The 22,264-nt window shown below is 44.8% G+C and overlaps 1 protein-coding gene across 1 annotated transcript in view; it reads right to left on the minus strand.

Moving 5' to 3' along the window:
- The window catches only part of LOC119432658 (neprilysin-like), a 59,166-nt gene that overhangs the window by 17,836 nt on the left and 19,066 nt on the right, over positions 1-22,264 (minus strand). Inside the window, exons 3-4 of the mRNA XM_037699814.2 lie at positions 18,644-18,739; positions 15,391-15,468 (exon numbers count right to left, since the gene is read on the minus strand). Coding sequence (XP_037555742.2) covers positions 15,391-15,468; positions 18,644-18,739 — 174 coding nt within the window. The remainder of the gene's footprint in view (positions 1-15,390; positions 15,469-18,643; positions 18,740-22,264) is intronic.

The raw sequence follows: 22,264 nt of genomic DNA on the forward strand, positions 1-22,264 counted from the left end.
AAAATGCTCCCAGTCAGCAGATGCTAATTTCCATCGAGGAATACTGGGAGGGTTGTCATGCTGCGTTATTAAGTTTAAAGTTACAGGGAAGTGGTCACTTCCAAAAGGATTTTTGATGACGTTCCATTCAAGGTCAGGTAGAAGGGAAGCGGATCCAAGTGCAAGGTCTATCGATGAATACGAATTGTGTTGGGCGTTGTAATAGGTGGGCTCCTTCTTATTAAAGAGACAGGTACCAGAGGTCACAAGAAAATTTTCAATGAGTCGACCTCTCGCGTCGCATCGGGAGTCTCCCCACAAGGTGTTGTGAGCATAAAATTACCCACGAGTAGGTAGGGTTCCGGCAGTTGATCTATGAGGTTATAAAAATCTGTTTTGATGAGGTGATAGCTTGGGGGTATATATATAGAACAAACAGTTACCAGCTTATTGAAAAGAACTACCCTAACTGACACTGCCTCAAGGGGTGTTTGCAAGGCTACATGATGACAAGCTACAGACTTGTCTGCAGCGATTGCTACACCGCCACACGAGGCGTTATCCTCGTCACGGGTCTTTTCGAAAGATGGAGTACTGGCGAAGAAAGTTTGTGTGTGAATGTTTCAGATGTGTCTCTTGAACACACAGCAATTTTGGATTATGTTTATGTAGGAGTTCCTTAACGTCATCGAGGTTGTGGAGAAGACCCCTGACATTCCAATATAGTATTTGTGTATCCATAGTGGGAGTGTGTTGTGCTGTGTGTTTAAGAGGGGAAATCTGTGTTAGCCCACAAGGCCCTTTCCGGGCCCCGTGATGCGGGGTTTGTCTTTTTTGGCGCGCTCCTGAGAGCTGCGCCGATCATTCGGCGTCTGAGACGCCGGTGGGATTTGTGACGTATCCATCACCTCCGCCGAGGCGCTGGATGCCCGCTCGCGGCGCACGCTCACGGGTGTTTCGGGCTTCTCTGCACGAGCAGAGGCCCTAGGTGTCGTAGAGCCCGCAGGCACGGAGGACTGCTGGCTCTTCTTGCTGGATGGCGGAACAGCACTAGCTGATCCCGCAGTGGGGGCGGGTGGCGCTACCGCCGGGCCACTTTGCGTGGTTCGAACGGCCGCCGAGAACCGTTGTGGCACTGCCCCCTGCCGTGCCACTTCGGAGAAAGAAGGCCCCACAAATGAGAGGCGCTTTCGTGCTTCTTTAAAGGAAATGTTTTCTTTTACTTTAAGTGTTATAACTTCTTTTCTTTTTTCCATGAGGGACAGGAGCGTGAATATGCCGGGTGTTCACCCTCACAGTTTGCACAGTGGGGTGGGTCGTTACAGTTGTCCGCAGGGTGGTCGTGTGATGCGCACTTTGCACAGGTAGTACGGCCCCGGCAGCTCTGAGAGCCGTGACCGAATCTTTGGCACTTAAAGCAGCGTCGAGGGTTCGGAATGTAAGGTCTGACATTTATTTTCATGTAACCTGTTTCAATTTGTTCGGGGAGCGTGCTAGTACAAAAAGTAAGTATAAGGTGTCTTGTAGGAATTTCCTTGTCGTCTCGCCGGATCTTGATTCGCTGCACATTCGTCACGTGTTGCTCTTTCCAGCCCTCTAGGAGCTCTGCCTCAGTCAATTCTAGTAGGTCTTGATCTGATACTACCCCTCGTGTACTGTTCATAGAACGATGAGGGCTTACAGAATTTGGGTGTCACCAAACGAGACAAGTTTTGCCAGATTTTCGTGCTGTGCTTTGTCACGGATTTCGAGGAGGATGTCACCACTGGGCATTTTCGTTACTTTGTAACCAGGACCAATAGAGTCAGTCAGGCATTTAGCAACTACAAAAGGTGATACTGTTCTTACGATTTTACCGGGGGATTCACTGTGAATCACGTGGAAACGTGGGAAAATTTCGGTGGTCTTAGCGAAAAAGCTGAACGATTCATCGGTGCGTCCTCTCTTTATGAGAGGGCGATCAGGGAGTTTAGGGTATGAGGAAGCCATACAAATTAGCGTGATTTCGGCAGCGGTGCCAGCCGCCCACCACGGAGCCCAACAAGGGGACGTGACAGGGTTGTTATAAACAAGACCTGCCAACGCCAGCTGTACACAGCCACTATAACCAAATATGATATAACCAAGGTTGGCCATCTCACACAAGGTTAACCCTAGCTGCCTGGAAGATCAGAAAATCAGAAGTGAGGAGGAGACAGGAAAGATTAAAAGTGAGAGAAAAAGACGAAGATTGAAGAGGAGGATAGGAAAAGGCAACTACCGATTTCCCCCGGGTGGGTCAGTCCGAGGGTGCCGTCTACGTGAAGCCGAGGCCAAAGGGGTGTGTTGCCTCTGCTGAGGGGCCTTAAAGGTCCAAACACTCAGCGTCGGCTCAACCCCCAGGATCCCCTTTTCCCCGGACACGGCTAAGCCACGCACGGTTAAGCGTGGGAGGGTCCGACCCTCGTGTGCTCGGGTCCGTGGTGTCGCAACACACCAAACGCCTGCTGACGCAGACGCCCCTGCGGGGACCCTGTCAGTGGTTATCTATAATTGGTGGGCTGGTTTAATGAAGAAATGCGTCTACAATAGCGGCCTTGAAGTGTGTGGTTCCAGGGTGTTGCACGGCTTCTTAAGGCACATCAATCCAGTCCCTTGCAGGTTGGAGAGAAAACGAATGGAGATGTGCTGACGTACGTGTGGGTGCGTACGTGTGGATGTGCGAATAGTGGCGAGGTACTGACAAGTATAAATGTGGATCATTAGCTAAGTGACATAATTCGTGATATATATAGGCATTGCCTTGCAACTATGCGTCTAAGTTCGAGGTGGTGAAGATTAGCTCAAAGGTTTAGCCGATAGACTCTGCTGTAGTTGGAGCAATCATTAAAACCAAATGTGTTTGCTCGGTTTTGAATACACTAGATTGAGGTAGCGAGGTTAGGTTGATGAGGGTCCCAAACTGTAGATGCATAGTGTAGTTTGGTCTGTACCGTAGTTAAATATGCTAGCAGTTTTACAGAAGGTGAAGCGAGTTTCAAAGAACGACGTGATTTACCCGGAACGCGGTTGACCTCTTTATCCATTTTCTTTATATGCTCTTACCATGCAAGATGATGGGTCATTGTGATGCCTAAGTATTTCAACATTCAACTTGGGAAATGAGTGTATTGCTAATATTATACATGACAGTAGGGTATCACTGACATCGATGGAAAGTGACCAGCCATATTTTCTTAATGTTCAGAGTCATTAAATGCGTATTACACCATTCTTCTATTAGTTCCAAGTCCTGATGAAGAACATCAACGCCGTAGAAGTTGAATAAGTAACGCAATTATCATCGAGCAGGTGTACCTTAGAGGAAATTCTGGCCGGCGGGTGACATATATACGAGGGGCGTTCAGAAAGTTCGCATTGAGTGCGACAGATTTAGAAAAATGCGTGCACAATATGCATCAAAATGAGTGTGCGTCTGTCTAGTTTTAGCGTAATATAAAATTTATGTTCTATATAATACCGCGCAACACCGCTAGGGGCCCAAAACAAAAATGGCAGCACCCATCGGGAAAGTCGTAGCACATGCAGTGATCCGCTTTCTGTATTTGAAGGGACAATAAATATGCCACGACGATCAACGGCGAGCTGGTGGCAGTGTACGGTGACAATGCCCCAGCATATGACACTGTTGTCAAATGCGCAGACGATTTCAGTGCGGTCAAACAAGCCTGGACGACGAAGAATGTAGTGGCCGCCAGTGGCGTAGCCTGAAACTTTGTTCGAGGGGGGGGGGGGGGGGGGGGGTTCAAATTGCAGCGCGGCCTCCTCCTTATAGAAGTAGTCGAGGGATCAAATACATGAATAATACCTGCATTGCCATTGCCAATGCCATTGTATATTAGATGCTGCACACGAATTGTTGAACGCTACGCACTGTCAAAACAAGTCATATATGTATTTTTTCACAAAGCAATATATTCGTATGTCCCAAAAATAGTGACAGAAATAACTGATATCAATGCTCCCGCGCTTTTTCTGGCTGTTTAATATGTAAAGAAAATATCACGTGCTGGTTTTGAACTATATCAGTTCGAAACCAGCAAAGGAGTACATGCAGCTGATATGAAAAACGTAAAGGCCATAAAATGAACAAGTTGAGGACAAATATTTTGATGAATCTCTGTCATTCAACAACGTTGTTTACATTTTTGTACATATGCAACGGCCAGGGAAAAACCTGGCCGTTGCATATGTAATTGCACCGCAATTATAGTCGCGACAGTGAGTACATATAAAAAGCAGATGTTCCGAAAAATATACATTAGAAATGCGAAGATAGAATGGAATATACAAATGCGAAGATAAACGGCAAGAAAGTGTCCCTGGAAACCAAGTTCACTGCTTGTATACACAAAACCTCGCAATAAGATATTTAAATATACGTATAAGTCTGCAACAAATCTACGTATCTAAGGAAACGTCACTGTATACAGGGTGTCCCAGCTATCACGCAGCACGATTTAAAAAAAGAGGAACGACGTTACGCGAAGCAAACCTAGTGTGTATTGTTTCCAGTACAGTGGAGTAGCCGCCAGCAATTCTATCGTTACTGAGATTTAATTATGTAATTGTAAATAATTATCTAACTCGAGAAGTACTGTCCTAATTATCGAAGTGTCAATGAGAAAGTTGTAGAGCAACATGAAAAACTCCCGATACAGCTTTCTGTTGCTCAATACGTGCTACATAAAAGTGTTTTTCCGAGCGTGAAAGAAGCCCGCCAATACACGCAAAGTGCGTCGAGCGGCAGTACTTCTCGAGTTAGATAATTAATTACAATTACCTAAATAAATCTCAGTAACGAAAAAATTAATGGCGGCTACTCCACTGTACAGGAAACAATACACACTAGGTTTGCTTCGCGTAACGTCGTTCCTCTTTTTTTAAATTGTGCTGCGTGATAGCTGGGACACCCTGTATAATGCGTCAAACAAGACAAATAAACATGTTGCGCAGTCAGAGATAGTAAACTTCACGCATACGAGTATAAAGACAGGCGATCCAGGCAAGAACAAAACTACGATCGCAGAAATCGTGATATGCATTGGGCCATGCTGCGGTCGCGACAGCACCATGTGGCTAGAATAATAGAAAAAGAATGCATAAATCAATACGAAAATGCGTATTTCAACTGCCTGCACAGCGGCAACAATTCTTCTGCACCCAAAATTAAAGAAGCGTATTGTTTCGTTTCAAAAAATAAGTAAAAGCATGTAGCTAAAAAGGAAAGAAAAGGACAAACGAAAGCCACAGATGATGCGGCAAGTTGATTTACCCAACATCCGAGTGCGTTTTTGGGTAATGCCACGTGGGCCGGGCTTTCAATGAGCAAGGTCGGTCAAAATTGGTTATTGATGTCCCCGTAATTTTTGTATTCGCATGAGCATTTTGATCATGATGCTAACTGTTGCAATAAACAGTGAAAATTTCTGTGGTTTGAAAAGCTAATAAACAGTCATACGTTTTCATAATTACAAGCTTATATAGAAACGTGAAGGAACAGATATTTTTACTTGCATTGATTTTTGCTGCTTTGCTATCTAAACGATAAACCTCACTCGGCGGGGAAGTTTAGCGAAGCGTTCAATAACTTCGTACACGTTGATGGCGACGTCTCTGTGGGCGTATAGAAGCTCCAGCATAAACATGTGTTCCTCAGACATTGTAGAGCGCAAGTACTTTTTTTAGTAATCTCATGTTTGAAGATCTCTCTGCGCTGGCAGTGGCACTGGAAGGGTGACTAGAATATGCAGCAGTTTGTACACATTTACATATAACCTGCAGTCTCAATGACATAGGGCATCTATTCCTGTGCTGAAACCTAAAAACACTTCGATATCGTTGGCACCCTTTTTTAGGTACCTTGCACGAACAGTAAGCTGTTCGATTCCAGCAATATCCGTCGTTTCGTCAGCAAGTACGGAGAAGCAGCCTGCAGCGTTCACTTATGCATCTAGGCTTTCTTTGATAATTTCCCCACAAATTTCTAAAATTTGTTTTTGTACATATGGTTTAAATACGAGACATTACTGGCGCAACTTTCCAATTGGTTCTTCGGATATGTATCTCCACAATTAGCTCGCATGCGAAGAAGCGCTCTGGAAATACCAGTATTTTCAGCGGGGCCTTTGCTTAAATCTATAGGACCAGTGTCCCTATCGCCACGGAGAGCCGGACCTTACCGCCCGCAAAAAAGAACTGTCTCAAATTTAATAGGCCGTTAACTTTCTTCTGTTTTCTCTTATTTTACTTTGCCTGCACTGATCCAACTGATCGATCACATTGGGCACGTTTCCTGAAAATGTTTGGAGAAAATTATCAGATGCCAGCTGACACTCACGGTGATATTTAATATTTTCGTGTGTGTGGAAGATTGCGAGCGCGTGCTTCCATTTCTGGAACGGCTTGTACACGCGGATTGGAGTGCCCGCATGTTGGCCCAAGTTTATAAGAACAATAAACCCGTAAAGTTCCAGAATTAAAAACCGGAAGCGCGCCTTTAGAAATGTCAGTGCACTTTCGCGTCAAAAGTTTATGAGAACTTTATACCCATCAAGTTTCTGAATTGAATAAAATAAAATTTCGTTTCTTTGTCTCTCTTTTTTCTTGCCAATAATCCGAACTTTATGAACGCCCCTCGTATATTTAGAACAGAAGTGGGCCGAGACCACTGCACTGTGGGGCATTGGAAAGTACAGGAGAGTTGCAAGAGCAGTGATTGTTGACGAGCGCAGGTTGCAGTCGATTTGTTAACAAGAGACATACCCAGTTATCAACTAGTGGTTTAACATTTAAGCTTGAAAGATTTAATAGGAGCCTGCTCGCAGGGGACTTTGTCAAAATATTTCCCGGAATATAAAAAAGAACCCGCCAATAAGTATTTTAAGGTGAATATTAGAGATGATGTTATTAATACAAATGCAAGTTGCGTTTCGCAGGCAAGCGATCTTTAAAAATTGGAGGACGCTTAGGCTTCACGTTTTAAGAGTAGAACGTGATAGCGTTATCGGGATCCGTTCGCATCGCATCGTTCGCATACGGCAAGTAGGCTTCATTCACTGCAACACTGAACCTGGGAAAGCCAACTTACAAAGACCAAGTTAATACTGATCCCCTTAAAATTGGCTTCACTTTTAAATAGAAATGCATTGCTGAAAAGACGTTTTCCAGGGACAATATAAGTCGTCTTATATTAAAATGTGAAGGCCCTAGCACCTTTTTTATTATTTTATTATTTGTTTGCTATTGCCCCGACGCGCGCGCGTGTCCGAAATGAATTAGCAGGCGAAGTCCCAATTTGACCTGCCTAAGATGCGAGCGCCATCTGGATATCAGTTTCGCAAGTATCCGAACGCGTGGCTGTAGGTCTGGTAGAAATGCTGGAAAAAGGGTTTGTGTTTGAGTTTCCTCGTAGCAGAATTAGGTTTTCTCGCACATTCAAATTACAATCCGACGCCGATTGGTAAACCATCCCCCGGCGAATCCGACGCCGAATGGTAAAGTCGTACTTTACCATTTTTCTAACAGATTTCACTTCGAAAATTCAATTTTTGTTCACCAAAACCTTGCACCGCGTGGAGGGCCTGCTCGGTCGGGGTGGTTGGGGATGATTTTCTCCACCACCCGCTTTTCTGCGACGCCCGATTTTCTGCGACACGGGGCCTTTAACGCTGCGGCATTAAAATCCAGACTCAGATCAAGCAAAAAATCGTTAGCTTTTGCGAACGCTATGGCATGAGAGAAAGGAATGTGCTCCATTAGCTTAGAACAAGAACTAGTGATGGAGATAAGTGTATAGTTGATGCAAGAAGATGAACCTTTTGTGAGTACTGGAATGATCTTACCTATTTCCGCAAGACAAAAACTCTTGAAATATGCAAGAGAGAATTAGTTGTAACTGCATTACAACTAATTCTCTCTTATTTTCCTTCCTTCCTCCTTCCTTCCTACCTAAAACTTCTACATCCTGCACATCCTGCACTACATCCTGCAGAGTATGAAATCTATTTCATTCCTTGTTTCTCCATTAGGGCTTTTCCAGGTCCACTTCCTGTTGCTGCGCTGCCTGTAGAAGGTGTTCATTATTCGGAGCCTATTATTCCTTTCCGCGAATTCTACCAACATATCTCCTCTAGTGTTCCTAGAATCGATGCCATAGTTGCCAATTGCTTGCTTACCACCCTGCTTTCCCCCCACTTTTGCATTGAAGTCGCCCATGACTACAGTATACTGAGTTTGCACCTTTCTCATTGCTAATTCAACATCTTCTCTATTTTTTTCAAAACTGCTCTATTTCTTCATCATCGAGACTGGAGGTTGCGGCGTAGGCTTGTACTACCTTCATTCTATACCTCCTATTCAACTTTGTTACGTAGACTTCTCCCCTCTCATTAATGCTGTAGAACTAATCAATGTTGCCCGCCATGTCCTTATAGACTAGAAATCCACGTTTAGCCGTAACTTATTCTGTTTGTGCCACCCTGTTAGTGACGTGAGGTACCAATATACAGTGCGTCGTAATTTGTCCCCGCCATGTGAGCTAAAAAATGATTTGTATCGCCTGCGTACACCATCAATTGCGGTGAATCTGGTATTAGTGGGTTAGCATTATTAGCGTAAAAAATGCAAAATTAGGGATGGTCGATTAATTTTTATCTGATTAACGAATAATCGTTCATCATTTAGCCTTGAATCGATTATTCGCTTTCGATGTGCGGTTTTTCATCGAATAATCGATTAAGCGAAAATTTTGCCGGGCACTTTAAACCGGTAGCAACACACTTATCTAGTTTTCTGGGACCCTGTTTTGTTGTTTGAGAGGTGGAACCAAGTTAGAATTGCAGGTGCATAAAATTTATTTTTTTATTTGTTAAAGACTAATAGAGTAGGTACTAGTGGCTTTTGAAAATATAAACAGCATATGTTATAAAATGTCACTTAGATCAGCATTAAACAAGATAAATGGCACTAGTGAATTCCTGTATACAATACAGTTGAACGAGAAATAAGAAAAATGGCAGTAGTGAAAGGTGAAGTCCGCGGCCACGGCGGCCGCATTTCGATGGGGGCGAAATGCGAAAACACCCGTGTACTTAGATTTAGGTGCACGTTAAAGAACCCCAGGTGGTCCAAATTTCCGGAGTCCCCCACTACGGCGTGCCTCATAATCAGAACTGGTTTTGGCACGTAAAACCCCATAATGTAATTTTAAAGGTGAAGTCCAACTAAAATAAGCAAGGAATTGCAGTATGCACAGGGGAATGAAAATTACTGAAGTGAGGCGGAAGTCAACACGTCTGACGCTGCATATCAGAGGCCATCCAATTCTTCATGCAACTCGTGTTCGTTTCCTGGGCGTCACGATAGACAGCAAGCAACTATTGCGACGCGTGGTTGAAAGTGTTTTGGCTGCATCAGCGCAAAGAGTCAACGCACTTCGTCGCTTAGTAGGCGTACGTTGGGGAAACAATTCAATGTGCGTGCTCAGACTGAATGATGGACTCATAAAAAGCCGCGTTTTCTATCAGCTGCCGTTCATATCAGTATCGCCGAGCCAATTCGAGCGCTTGGTGGGCGTATATAGAAAGGGACTTCGCATGGCAATGGGAGTTCATCGGGCAGCTTCAAACGAGAAGGTTACTAATGAAACAGTCTCTGCCACTCCACTTTTGATATCTCAGGCCTTGTTCACGCAACTGTTAAGGGTAGGTTGGCCGATGGGAAAACGGCTCCGCGGTAGCTCAATGGTAAGAGCATCGCACGCGTAATGCGAAGACGTGGGATCGTTCCCCATCTGCGGACACTTGTTTTCGCATCCTTTTTCATTGCCATTAATTCATCATTCATTTAATTCAAGTATTAAGTACAAGTAATTTCCCCCATGTTCTCCGTGGTGTCATTGTTTGTTGGCCTCTTATGATATTATATATATATATATATATATATATATATATATATATATATATATATACAGGGTGTCCCAGCTATCACGCCGCACGATTTAAAAAAAAGAGGAACGGCGTTACGGAAAGCAAACCTAGTGTGTATTGTTTCCAGTACAGTGGAGTTACCGCCAGTAATTATTCGTTACTGAGATTTAATTAGGTAATTGTAATTAAATATCTCACTCTAGAAGTAATGTCAATGAGAAAGTTGTAGAGCAACATGAAAAACTACCGATACAGCTTTCTGTCACTCAATACGTGCTACGTAAAAGTGTTTTTCCGAGCGTAAAAGAAGCCCGCAAATGCACGCAAAGTGCCTCGAGCAGCCAGTCGTGCGGCAATTCTGCGTGTATTCGGGGGCTTCTTTCACACTCGGAAAAACACATTTATGTAGCACGTATTCAGCAACAGAAAGCTGTATCGGTAGTTTTTCACGTTGCTCTACAACTTTCTCATTGACACTTTTATAATTAGGACAGTACTTATCGAGTTAGATAATTATTTACAATTACCTAAATAAATCTCAGTAACGAAAAAATTTATGGCGGCTACTCCACTGTACTAGAAACAATACGCACTAGCTTTGCTTCGCGTCACGCCATTCCTCTTTTTTAAAATCGTGCTGTATGATAGCTGAGACACCCTGTAGATATATAGAACCCGCCGGGTTTACTCAATGGCTATGGTGTTGGGCTGCTGAGCACGAGGGCGCGGGATCGAATGCCGGCCACCGCGGCCGCATTTCTATGGGGGCGAAATGCGAAAACACCCGTGTACTTAGATTTAGGTGCACGTTAAAGAACCCCAGGTGTCCAAATTACCGGAGTCCCCCACTACGGCGTGCCTCATGATCAGGTCGTGGTTTCGGCACGTCAAACCCCATACTTTAATATATATATATATATATATATATATATATATATATATATATATATATATATATAGGAGAAAGCAATCAGACGGGCCCAAATTTTATTAGTCAATGAAACCAACAACGACACGAACGAGAGCATCGGGAAACTTATTTGAAATATTATTTAAACTGAAGACATGATAAATAAAATGGAAATGAAGGTGCATGAACAAACAACTGGCCGCAGAATACGAATCCACGTGTTCCAATTTATTCCGAACTCGTAATAAATGTTTGCGGTTCAACCTAAAATGAACAAGTCGCAGTTTTGCACGAAAGACGAAGCATCGATTGCGACGGAAAATTAGTAGGCAGCTATACAAATTAAGGATACTAGTTTTATCAGCCGTATAAACTTGTAGGTATAGGCCTACTAAGTAAATTAACAAGCATGGTGTGACGCGCGCAAAACCAAACATGAACGCATCTCACTGGATGACTGCGGAAACTGGCTGACAAAACGCTGGAGTGAGGCAGCGTAGCAGCAGCCGCGAGGGAATTGATCCTTGTGCCGGCGCTCGCATCAACGCTATCTTAGCCGCGAAAACATAGGGCGGGCAAATTCTGCCCCGCCGCACCTGGATTTCAACATACAGCCGCGCGCAGAGCTCCCCCCCCCCCCCCCCCCCCCCCCCTCCGAAGTTTTCCGGCCCGGCGGGAGCGCGCAGCCGCCGCAAGGCGCGGCCCCTCCACCTCCGTGCCCTTCCTCCGGTGCGTTGTGCGCGACTGGCAGACTGTGCTTCCCTCCCGCTTCCCGCCGGTGAGCCGCGATTGCCGATTCACCGTCGCATGCTTTTACTCGCACATACAGCGCATGGCACGCGGCGACGATTTTATCGCCCGTGGAATTAATACGTAACCTCACGGCGACGGTGACGATGGCGGAGACGCTGACGACGACGGCGGAATTTCGCCTAGAGTCTCCAGATCATTGCAATCGCAGTAATAAGCAAATTATTAAAGTGCAACTGACGGTGGTCCGGAGCAGAGCACAGTCAGTTGAGACACACACACACGCACACACATATATGTGTGTGTGTTGCAACTGATTGATTGATTGATGTGTAGGGTTTATTGGCACAAGGGCCAGATGTAGCTATAAAGTGCGCCACGTCGATGATCCGTACTTCTCAATGACATATGAGTGTTTAATTGCGCGGAGTATATGAGACACTGCTGTATAGAGGCCTAAAAATATTCGCTGAAAAGTTTAAGATATACATGTGGTGCAATGTGGCTGTAAAAGGGCCTCAAATTTATTCGCTCTAAAGTGCGTAAAATACAAGTATATACATAGTAAAAGATGACCGTGATTGATCGTGTCTGCGATGACAATAGATGTTTCGCGAGATAGGGATGATCAGTAAAATATGTAGTGACTAGCACTAGTGCCTCAGCAAAGGCCTTGAAGGCACGTGCTCTGGAAAATAGTTTCATTTTCCAGTTTCAGTTTCAATAGCCAGACCTCCAGGTGGAGGCCGGGCTTCAAGTAGCCTGGCCGAATTACATTTAAGGTGTCAGTTTCAGTTAAAAAGTTTAAAACTGTTTGAAAAATAGAAAGGGGTTCATTGCTCAGAAAGAATGCTGGGTGTAACAGTATGTGTTCGAGATAAGCGGAGGGGAAGTACTTTTTCCTTTCTGCCTCTATTTCAGCGCACTGTTGCCACATTTGGCATATGTCGGAGGTTTACTTCCCATCAAAATGTAGGAGTGAGTGACGTAAGTATGTCCTATTCTTAATCTACAAAGAAGCACTTCCTTGTGTCTTGCAGTTCTTTCATATATCCAGTTCCCTAATTTTGGGTTGATGACGTGTAGCTTATTCACTACTGCATTATCCCATTGGTCCTGCCAGTACTTCCTCAGTTTATGGCGTAAGAACGGCTTAAGTTCTATTGCGGGTATGGGTTTATTAATATCCGTTTCATTAAAAGCGACTGACGTTGCATTTTCGTCAGCAGCTACATACCTCTTATGCCCCTATGGCCAGGTACCCAACATAGGAGGATATTTTGGTTGTACATTAAGGGTAAGCATAGTTGTGTGTATAGTTCATTAAAAACTGGGTTCTTATGTTTTCTTAAAATTCATTAAGGCTCTTACTACGCTTAATTTATCTGTGAAGATGATGGCTTTATTGAGATTTCTTTGTCTGATGTGCTTTACAGCTGAGAGTATCGCGTACGCTTCAGCCGTGAAAATACTTGTGTTGGGATTTAGAGCACCGGAGGTGGAAAAAAATGGCCCAGGAGCAGCATACGCGACACCAGCAGATGATTTGGTAGCATCTGTATAAAACTCGGCACAGCAGTACTTCGCTTGGAGTTCGAGGAAATGTGATCGTTGTGATGTTTTTTGCGTCACCAATCTCGGAGGCGTGCGGGTGTTAGACGAGATGGAGAAGGAAGACGGATGGCGACACAGCAAACAGATTTTTTAATAACACGCACACTCAAAACCAAAACTAAAAATCAAGCACACTACGGGAAGAAATACTAATAAAAATACAAACTAAAGTACAAAACCTAATGTACAAAACATTCTACTTGGCGCCTATGCGCGTCCGTGGCGGCTAACTCTTCAAAGTCAGGCAACCCTGTCTTATCTCTGAGACGCTACAAACAAAGAGTCACCTTGCTGCGTTCGTCGTTGCACGTTTGTCCGAGTCCGAGGCTCGTCGGTCCCTTTTCTCCAGCAGTAGGTGTACTCGTTGATGCTATAGTCGCTTTTGCCTTGTTGTCGGCGCGTCGTCTCTTTACCAGTAGGGAGCTCGCTGGTACTTGGTCGGTGATGAGCTCGTCGGCTCGTCCGCAACGGCGGTCGCCGTAGCCTAGGCCTACCTGCCTAGGCCTAGCGTCGGGACGCGTTCCAACTCCTTCAAGAGTGCTGACGTGGCGTCCCGAGGAGGATCAATCGTGCCGGTCTGCCGCAGAAGGGGGAGCCTCTCTGGGGTGCCTGGTCCTGCCGTGAGAAGCTGCAGCTCGTCCAGGAGCCTCGCCCGAACTTGCCGAGGTCGACGGCCACACCGTGGACGGCCAACGTCACGGACTCGGCCAGACCCCCAAGTCTCCCGTCGCCAGTGCGGTGCTGGCGATGCGACCTTCCTGGCCCGGAACCACGTCGATAATCCTCAGACAGCGCCGTTCATCCCTCGATTACGGCTCGGCTCACGCGCCTCGCGCGCTCGCGCCGTTCGGAACGCTCCGATCACATCGTCCTCGTCTTCTTTTATTTCGCCTCCGGCGTCTTACTCATGACAATCGTATGTTGTTGGAACTGACTATGCTCTGCTCCTGACCACCGTCGATTGCACTTCGATCCTCATAGAGGCAGACGTGTGTCGAGTGAGCTCCTGAACAACACTTTGCAATATGATGAACGCGGCTTAACAGATGGATACAGGGCCTCATAAAGAACGCTAACGCATTTCTCTCTCGCATTTACTGCTAAATCGCCACGCAATCTTTAGTCATATCATTTACACAAATGACATCCTTCATATTTTCATACATTCCACTTTGGCGTCTAGTAGGTGGTCTTTGCAAGTACTGGCTTAATATAAATAAGCAGGTTAGCTCTTTCTTAAACCGCACATTTTATAATTCGTTTAAAATTCTGGCGTATTATGTGCCAAAATCAGATCAGATAATGAGGCACGCGGTAGTGGGGGACTATTCATTAATGTTGCCAAGTAGTTTTTTTTTTTCTACGTGCACCGAATCCGTGGTACACGAACGGTTTCGCCTTATTAAAAATGCCCCGCATTGAAAATGTGGCCGCCGTGGCCGGGAATCAAACCCGCTACCTCGCACTTATTAGCGAAACGCCATAGCAGCTAAGCCATCACGGCGGGCTGAGAACACAATGTGGGGTTCCGCAGAAGGGCTCACAAGTGGCGGCGAACACCAGCAACTAGACTCATTTGAGTGTTTTCATAGCATGTCTTGAAACGCTACGCTCATAGCAGGAATAAGGATGGATGTATACCCAAACGTGCGCTGTATCTAGGAAGAGAAAGCGGGTGTGGCATTGACGACATACTGGGACAAGTCGGATGAAATATGAAAATGTTTGCACTTAAATCCATTTGTTAATTTATATAAGGTACACGTTCCAATTTTTAATAATAAATAAAGGTTCGTAAATAATTCAGCTAAATAATATTGAGTTAAATAAATTGGCTTCTAATGAGGTATAAAATAATATCGAAAGGGAAAAGAAATTGACATAAAATATGACTTACGCCAGTGCGAGTCACAACGCCAAATTTTCCATAGAGTGCGGTGCTCGACTGACTGAGGTAAGAAGGTGGGTGAATCTCCGTTCATGTTGTTGTGTACAGGCATATAGCTTGTGTATAGCTGTAGAAGCGACAGCCAACATAACCCAGGGCTTCGGTAGAACCTCCACAGTTGAGGCCGTGTGTGACGCGCTCGCACAGGTATCAGGGCAGTCAAGCCCTATATATTTCACCTAAGCATTTTGCTGTGCATGTGAAAGGGGAAATGTACTTACGTGTTCGTACAAGCCGTTAAGATATGTGGTATTTAAAATATTATCCGGGAATCCAATTCCTAAAGTCATGCTCTTTAACTGTAATTATATTAAAAACATATGAAAATGTATTTTCATGCACACATGTTGCATATGAAATAAAAAAAGCCTGAATAAAAAATGTATATTCGCGAAAAATAATTGATACAATTTTCTCTAAGTAACCTTTTAACAGCTATTTATGCATATGGCACTTGTAGATGATGATTTACCGCCGCTGCTGTGTTTCTCTTATGAATGAAGTGCGCGAGGCTGAATGTATTTGTTTGGAAAGAAAATGACGCAGACAACGAAGGGTGCGCGCGCTGACGCAAGGGCGGTTTTTGCGAATAGACGACGACAGCAAAGCATCAATAACAAGGACACGCGCCGGAAGAAAATAGTAAAAGCATAAGGAGCCAATCAAAAAAGCTCACGAAGCACCAACAACGAATTAGAGAAATACACGAAGTTCGAAAGAACTAATCTTGGGGATCACACGAGGCCCAGTGAGAAGAAACGAATGATGCACGTTGAAGAACGGGGTGGAATTCCAGAAATCCATTCAGGGAGAAGGTTGGCCACCAGGTAAGGCGCTGAAGATGGGCCGCCGGGTTCCGGGCCCTTGCCACCATGACTTATACCTTCCACCGCTATAGCAGCCAAGGGCTGGCCAATGCCTTCCAGCGCTTGGCGACATGGATGGATGGAAGGATTCTGTGAGCGTCCCCTTTGAAACGGGGTGGTTGGTTTCACCACCGTGCTCTTGTTATTATTGTGCCTAACGTCCGACCTATATTTTTGAGAAAACACACAGATACAAAGAATTCCCACGATCAAACTTTTTGAAACATTACTGGGAACTCTGTTTTCGTACGACTCCGTTGTTTTTGGTCTTCCTACTTTTCTGCCGGCAACCCTCCAATCATCTCCCACTCATTTCTTTTTCGGACATGTTTACTTTCGCCCTGCTATCCCTGAACCCAAAGGCTTCAAGGAGGCCTGAGGTACATAAATTGGCAGCTGGGTAGATTTCTTCACATTCCAATAAACATGTTCCATCGTTTTCCTAGCTTTACCGCAGCAAGCACATGCGTCTTCATCCTTGGTGAATCTCGCTTTTCAACTACGCGTTCTAAGGCAACGTGACCTCGCTTCGAAAAGTAAGGAACTTTCCTTTTAGTTATCATAAGTTGTTTATTTCCTGATTTCATTTTTTTTTTACTTTGAGGGAATTAGTCACAGCGGGTTTCTTTTCCCACTGGCGCCACACATGGCATTGTCTCACCATCTCTCACTTTGCGTTTGACGTTCTTTGTTGCCATGCTGCGGACCGTAAACCGGTCGTATACTTGCTGGTAAGCTTCCTAGGTCTTTTCCTCCACTGTGAATCAATGTTCTTCCTGTATGAATATCTGAACTCTTTCGCGCACTATCTACTTTCTTCCATATTTCTTAGCAGTTGTGCATTATCAATTTTACTCTGAGCTTCCCTCCTTTCTAAATTTGTCCAGCCCATATCACCCTGCGCAGCTTCATTCGTAGTCTTCCAGTGAGCGCCCAATGCGAGGCATCCCGCTGACCATTCGTTGCCATCGAGTCCGGATAGTACCCCTGACTTCAAGCAAACAACCGCATTTCGAAATGTAAGCCCTGGAATCGTTATACCCTTCTACATAACCAGGAGCACCTCACACCTATTGTACCCCATAGCGCTATGTGTTTCATTATGGCCGCATTTTTCTTCTATTTTGCTATAATTGTTTTTTTCTGTGTCTCCAGATATCTATCGTCTTCATTTATCCATACACTAAGGTATTTGTATTAATTTACCCGAGGTATTTCCCCGCCCTGTGTTAACACTGGCCCTTTACTGTTTTCATTGAATAATAGAACCAGACTTTGTAACGCTAAATTTTAATCCTACATTCTCACAATTTTCTCCTCAGATACCAGCCAGACGTTGCATATCACTTTGCTTGTTAGGAGGCAACACAATGTCGCCCCCATAAAAAAAAGTAAGCCGGCAGATTCCACGCCCTGTGGGAATCGATGTTATGCGAACAGATAACTTGTGCGGGGAGCCTACCAAGTTAACGAAACTACCATGAGAGCACCAAGACGTAGGCGGCTGTTTCATGACCTACATGATACGCATGTCATCACCTATCATTTACACCCTTGTCATACTATGCCAATTTTGGTACCTACCAAGTTGACGAAACGACAATGAGAGCAGCAAGACGTAGGCGGATAGATAGATAGATAGATAGATAGATAGATAGATAGATAGATAGATAGATAGATAGATAGATAACTATCGAATTTGCAAATGCTCGCAAGAAAATGCTTCGCATTAAAAAAACTGAAATTGCTAGCTCAACTATTGAACCGACTTGCTTGTGTGAAAGGTTAAACCCGATATTGATTCCTTCTAGCATGCTTTCCATCCTTGCCATGTATCATAAACAGCAGGGGGATAAAGGCCACCCCTGTCCGGGTGGTTTGTTGATATCAACTTTATGCTCGCTGCTCATCTCTTCCCATTGGTATTTTCTAGGTAAGTCTCCCTCAAAAGGTGTATACAGTCGTTGCCTATACCTTCCCCTTTCAAAATATTCCACAAAATGTTGCGGTCTACGTTGTCATGCACTCCGGTAATGTCTAAAAAGCCACATGTAATGGTCTCATTTCTTCTCTGGAAATTTCTATACACACAGAGTGAGAACAAATAAGTTACTGGCCAGACGCCTACCAATTCTGAAGCCATTCTGAAGTTCTCCCAATATGTCATTTTGTTCTGCACATACTTGCAGTTTTAATTTAGGCGCCTGCATAGCTAACCTGTATAATACCGACTTAATAGTCAACAGTCTATGCGTGTGAATTCTATCTCCCCTTACCTTTCTAAATTAAATTCATTCTACTTTGTCGCCAACAGTCTTGTATTCGCCTATCTTGTAAGCTTTCTTCTACTGCTTTCAACAGAGCTTCCTTACTTTGTTACTGTGCTAGGCGATACCTAATGGATGCGTGCATGGTTTTGTTGATAAAATTTAGGTGTAGAATTGTAGATGATGTTAAAATGCCGTTATAGTTATAATTACCCCATTAGTTTTATAAACAGACTTTAATCCTTAGCTACGTTATGGCGGGGACTTCTGCACTGTCAACATATTAATATAAAAAAGTCTTTGGCAGTTTTTTTTATGTACGTAATACATATCGTTCGTACCTTCTCCTCCAGAACACCTTTGCTGTTGTTCATCCAATCGGCTTTGTAAATTGTAGCGTTGAATGTCTCACGAATAATTTCGGCCATATTGAACACCTGAAAAAGCACCTAATTATGACAAATCGCAAAAATGATTTCACAGTCTTTGATAAGACAGTGCTACAAGCAACTTTACAGAATACAGTTCAAATAACGTAAGAACTGAATTGAATAATAAATGTGCTTGCCTTGGCTATATACCAACGTCCACAATAATATGCGAGTACGATATGAAGAAAATTCTATGTTGTAAATGGCACCAATAAAAATTCTTTATGCTGTAAAGAAATACAATACCAACAGCACAAGCTTGCTGGCATTATTTAGGATCATCTGGTGTTTTGGTCATAATATGACAGAGTGATCTTGCATTATTGTTACAAGGCGCACCACAAGAGACTTTAAATAGACGCTGTATGTCCCATGTCACGCTGTTAAAACGTTCTCGTTGTCAACTTCAGCAGCTGAAAATAAAACCATTGCGCTTACCATACCCGCGCGAACTGACAAACTCATTTGTCCCTTATGTCTATAAGTCGTGCCAATTCAAGTCACTGAAAGTGGCAACGCGATCCAAGACATTCAAGCACGTCCACGTCCTCAAGCGCAGCCTCGAAACAACGGCTGCGAGCGAGGCGTGAAAAGTCCGATCGAAGAAGGAACCTGTCGCCTACCGTAAGTATCGTGCTTCCGTCTCACATCCCGCTGTGGTAGCAAGTGGAACTTGCACCTGGTATTCCGGCGGCAACCTTTGAATGACCGACATCGTGGAAACAGCTTTTGTGGAAGGTCATTGTGCCAAGGTAGGAGACCAGACAACGACGAGGTCGCCCACGCTTAACTAGGCGACCCGATGAACGTGTCCTACAGCTAAATCTCGTGAAATTATTGTCGAAAGGCGAATACGGGCAATCCAGCATGTCTCTTTTTGCTGTGTGAATACCGTCACAAGCCCACTCGCCGACAGCTCGAAAGAACTCGGAGAAGCCTGTGAATGACAGCGTCGTTTTTCGTCCTAGCAAATGTTAAATGTGAAGAAATGCGCTTGTATAACTGAGCGAGGTGTTATAGGCAAAGGCGCGAAAAACGTGGTTGTGTGTCCCCATTGATGTCATCAGACGAAGCTTACATGAACGGCACATGAGCGATTGTGCGGCACATGAGCGATTGTGCCCCCCCCCCTTTTTTTTTTTGCTCTTCGAGCGGAATCGGTTTATTATTTGGTAAAAATGATTGTGAACGATCTCGTCAAGTCCCATCGAATCTGTGCCACGTGCAATTTCACAAAGTAGACGCAAGGCCTTTTGTGAAATGTGGAAATATTTATTTTGCTCTATATAACAGCTTGTTCCGCGCTTTGTGGGTTCATCCAACGTTGTGACCCTAGGTAAGAAGAAGTTCCTGTATGAAGCTCCACCGGACAGCACCAGCTGAAAAAAAGTAAATTACAAGCATGTTACATTTACAAGCACGTAACAGCATGTTACAAGCATGTCATTTTGGTATTTAGACATAGGAATACTGCGTGTAGAGGCGAAACGAGCGAAAGCCGTGTATGGGCGGCATTACAAACAAAAGCAGTTCACTTTTACATACATGTCGTAGAAAATACCCGATTCATCCCAAACAATACCATAAAATATGAAAACATCTGATTTCCAAGCGTTCCCCCATTTGCGGGCATTATTTCCTGCACTTTGGCAGCACAAATACACGGGCGACTTCGCGTTTCCAAAACTTGGCTTCGGGCGACGTGACGGTACGCTATACATACACAGAGACGGACTCAACAGGCACTCAACACAAATGCGTGGCTGCAAAGCCCTTTTTCAGTCCTTTAGAAGACGGAATTTTCGAATTACAAGTTTCTGATATGTTCCTCGGCGTTTTCTTTCGCGCGTTCTGCCGGCGCCAGCAGCACACTCCCATGTTATCACTCTTGGCAATCGTCCATCGCGTTTTCAACAGGTGCGAGTACCGAAAGAAGGTATATGTTGTTGCGGAGCCACAAAAAAACGTCACAGACTTGTCCCTCTAAGATCCATTACACGCCAAACTAACTTTATCACCACCGCCGAGCTGCTTATCGCTAACTGCGTCACAGTGCGCTGTGCGGCCAGCGTGCCTCAAAAGTACCCCAGAAAGTAACGAAATTACTTTTCAGTAATGCCTGGCGCCAGAGAAAGCGGCACAAACTTCTCCTAGCAAGATGCACTAGACAACGCACCACGGCCGACTTAGTTCGCGCCAACTGCGACACGGCGCACTGTGCGGCCAGTGAGCCTCAAAAACCGAAATAAGTTACCATAATCCCCTAGGAAGCGTCGGATACATGTCCCAGCACGATTCATTAACTCAAATTACCTGCGCCAGGATGGCCGAGCTGTTTTTCGCTAACTGCGCCTTAAGTCTCGGTCCCGTGCCGTAAGCCTAATTGCGTCGTAGACTGTGAAACAAGATTTCTCACCTTGCCGTAGTCCAGTAGTGCAGTGGTGTCTTGTCCCAGCGCAGAAGGAACGCAAGAATACGACGGGAGCCCAATAAACCAGGTTACATAAAAAAAAAAGGGGGGGGGGGGGGGGGAGACAGACGGGTCGCCGCGCGCGAGCGCTCAAACGTGCGCGCAGCCGTCCTCCCTGGCTTCGGGGGAGTGTCTGGCGGATGACGCATGCGTCTGGCGCATCATTGGCCTGTTACTAGATAAGGCAAGAAAAATGAGTCGCAAAGTTTAAGCTCATTTATACGCAAAACGTTTTAGTTTTCGCGGCAAAGAGTTTAAAAAATAAATCAATGTCTGTTAACTTAATTTCACTTTCTTTTTTAAAGACGATAGTCTTTCTTGGGGAACTTAAACGCTGAAAATTTGGTCTGTCTGTCTGTCTGTTTGTCTGTCTGTCACCCGATTCAGCCACCCGAGGCTCTATTCTGGACATTCCGCCATTTTCTTCGAAGCGTGACGTACGCGCGACGCTTACAAAATGGCGCCGATAGCCCCGATTTGCTTTCGTAACGTGACGCAAATTTGACGTTTCGCCTAAGAAACTGTAATGTAGGCATTGAACCTAGCATTCTTGATAAAGGAAAACAGTTTTCCTCCCCAGTAAAAATAAAGCCGCTAGCTCAAAGCGTACGATTATTCCATCAAAATCGTTTCTCGCTTCCGTCGTCTGCATGCGCGCAGGCTGTCGTCTGCTTCATTAGATAGGATGCGTGTCCTCGGGAAACTGAATGAGTCATCGTATATCGGCGCCCACGCGCTTGCTTTCTACCTTGAGACAACACACGCAACCTACCAGTGATGATGAGCGCACGCTCTAGGCCGCGTTATCGCTATCTCGTGATCCGCAAGTGACTCAGCCCGACTCGTCTGGCTGAGAAGCGGCCGAATATCATCGATAGCGTTGCGCGCGCCACAGGTATCCGCTTGAGCGACGCAAACGCCGGCACTGCCATCTCTTGTGCACTTCGCTGCTTACACGCACCGCGAGAGGAAACTTCATGGCGCCGTCTTGCGTACATTTCTTTTTGCAAATTAAGAAGTCACCGTTGTCATAGCCTTTGATGACGCGAAAAGTCATTAAT

The sequence above is a fragment of the Dermacentor silvarum genome, chromosome 11 (genome assembly GCF_013339745.2).
Source record: "Dermacentor silvarum isolate Dsil-2018 chromosome 11, BIME_Dsil_1.4, whole genome shotgun sequence".
Classification (NCBI taxonomy): Eukaryota; Metazoa; Arthropoda; class Arachnida; order Ixodida; family Ixodidae; genus Dermacentor; species Dermacentor silvarum.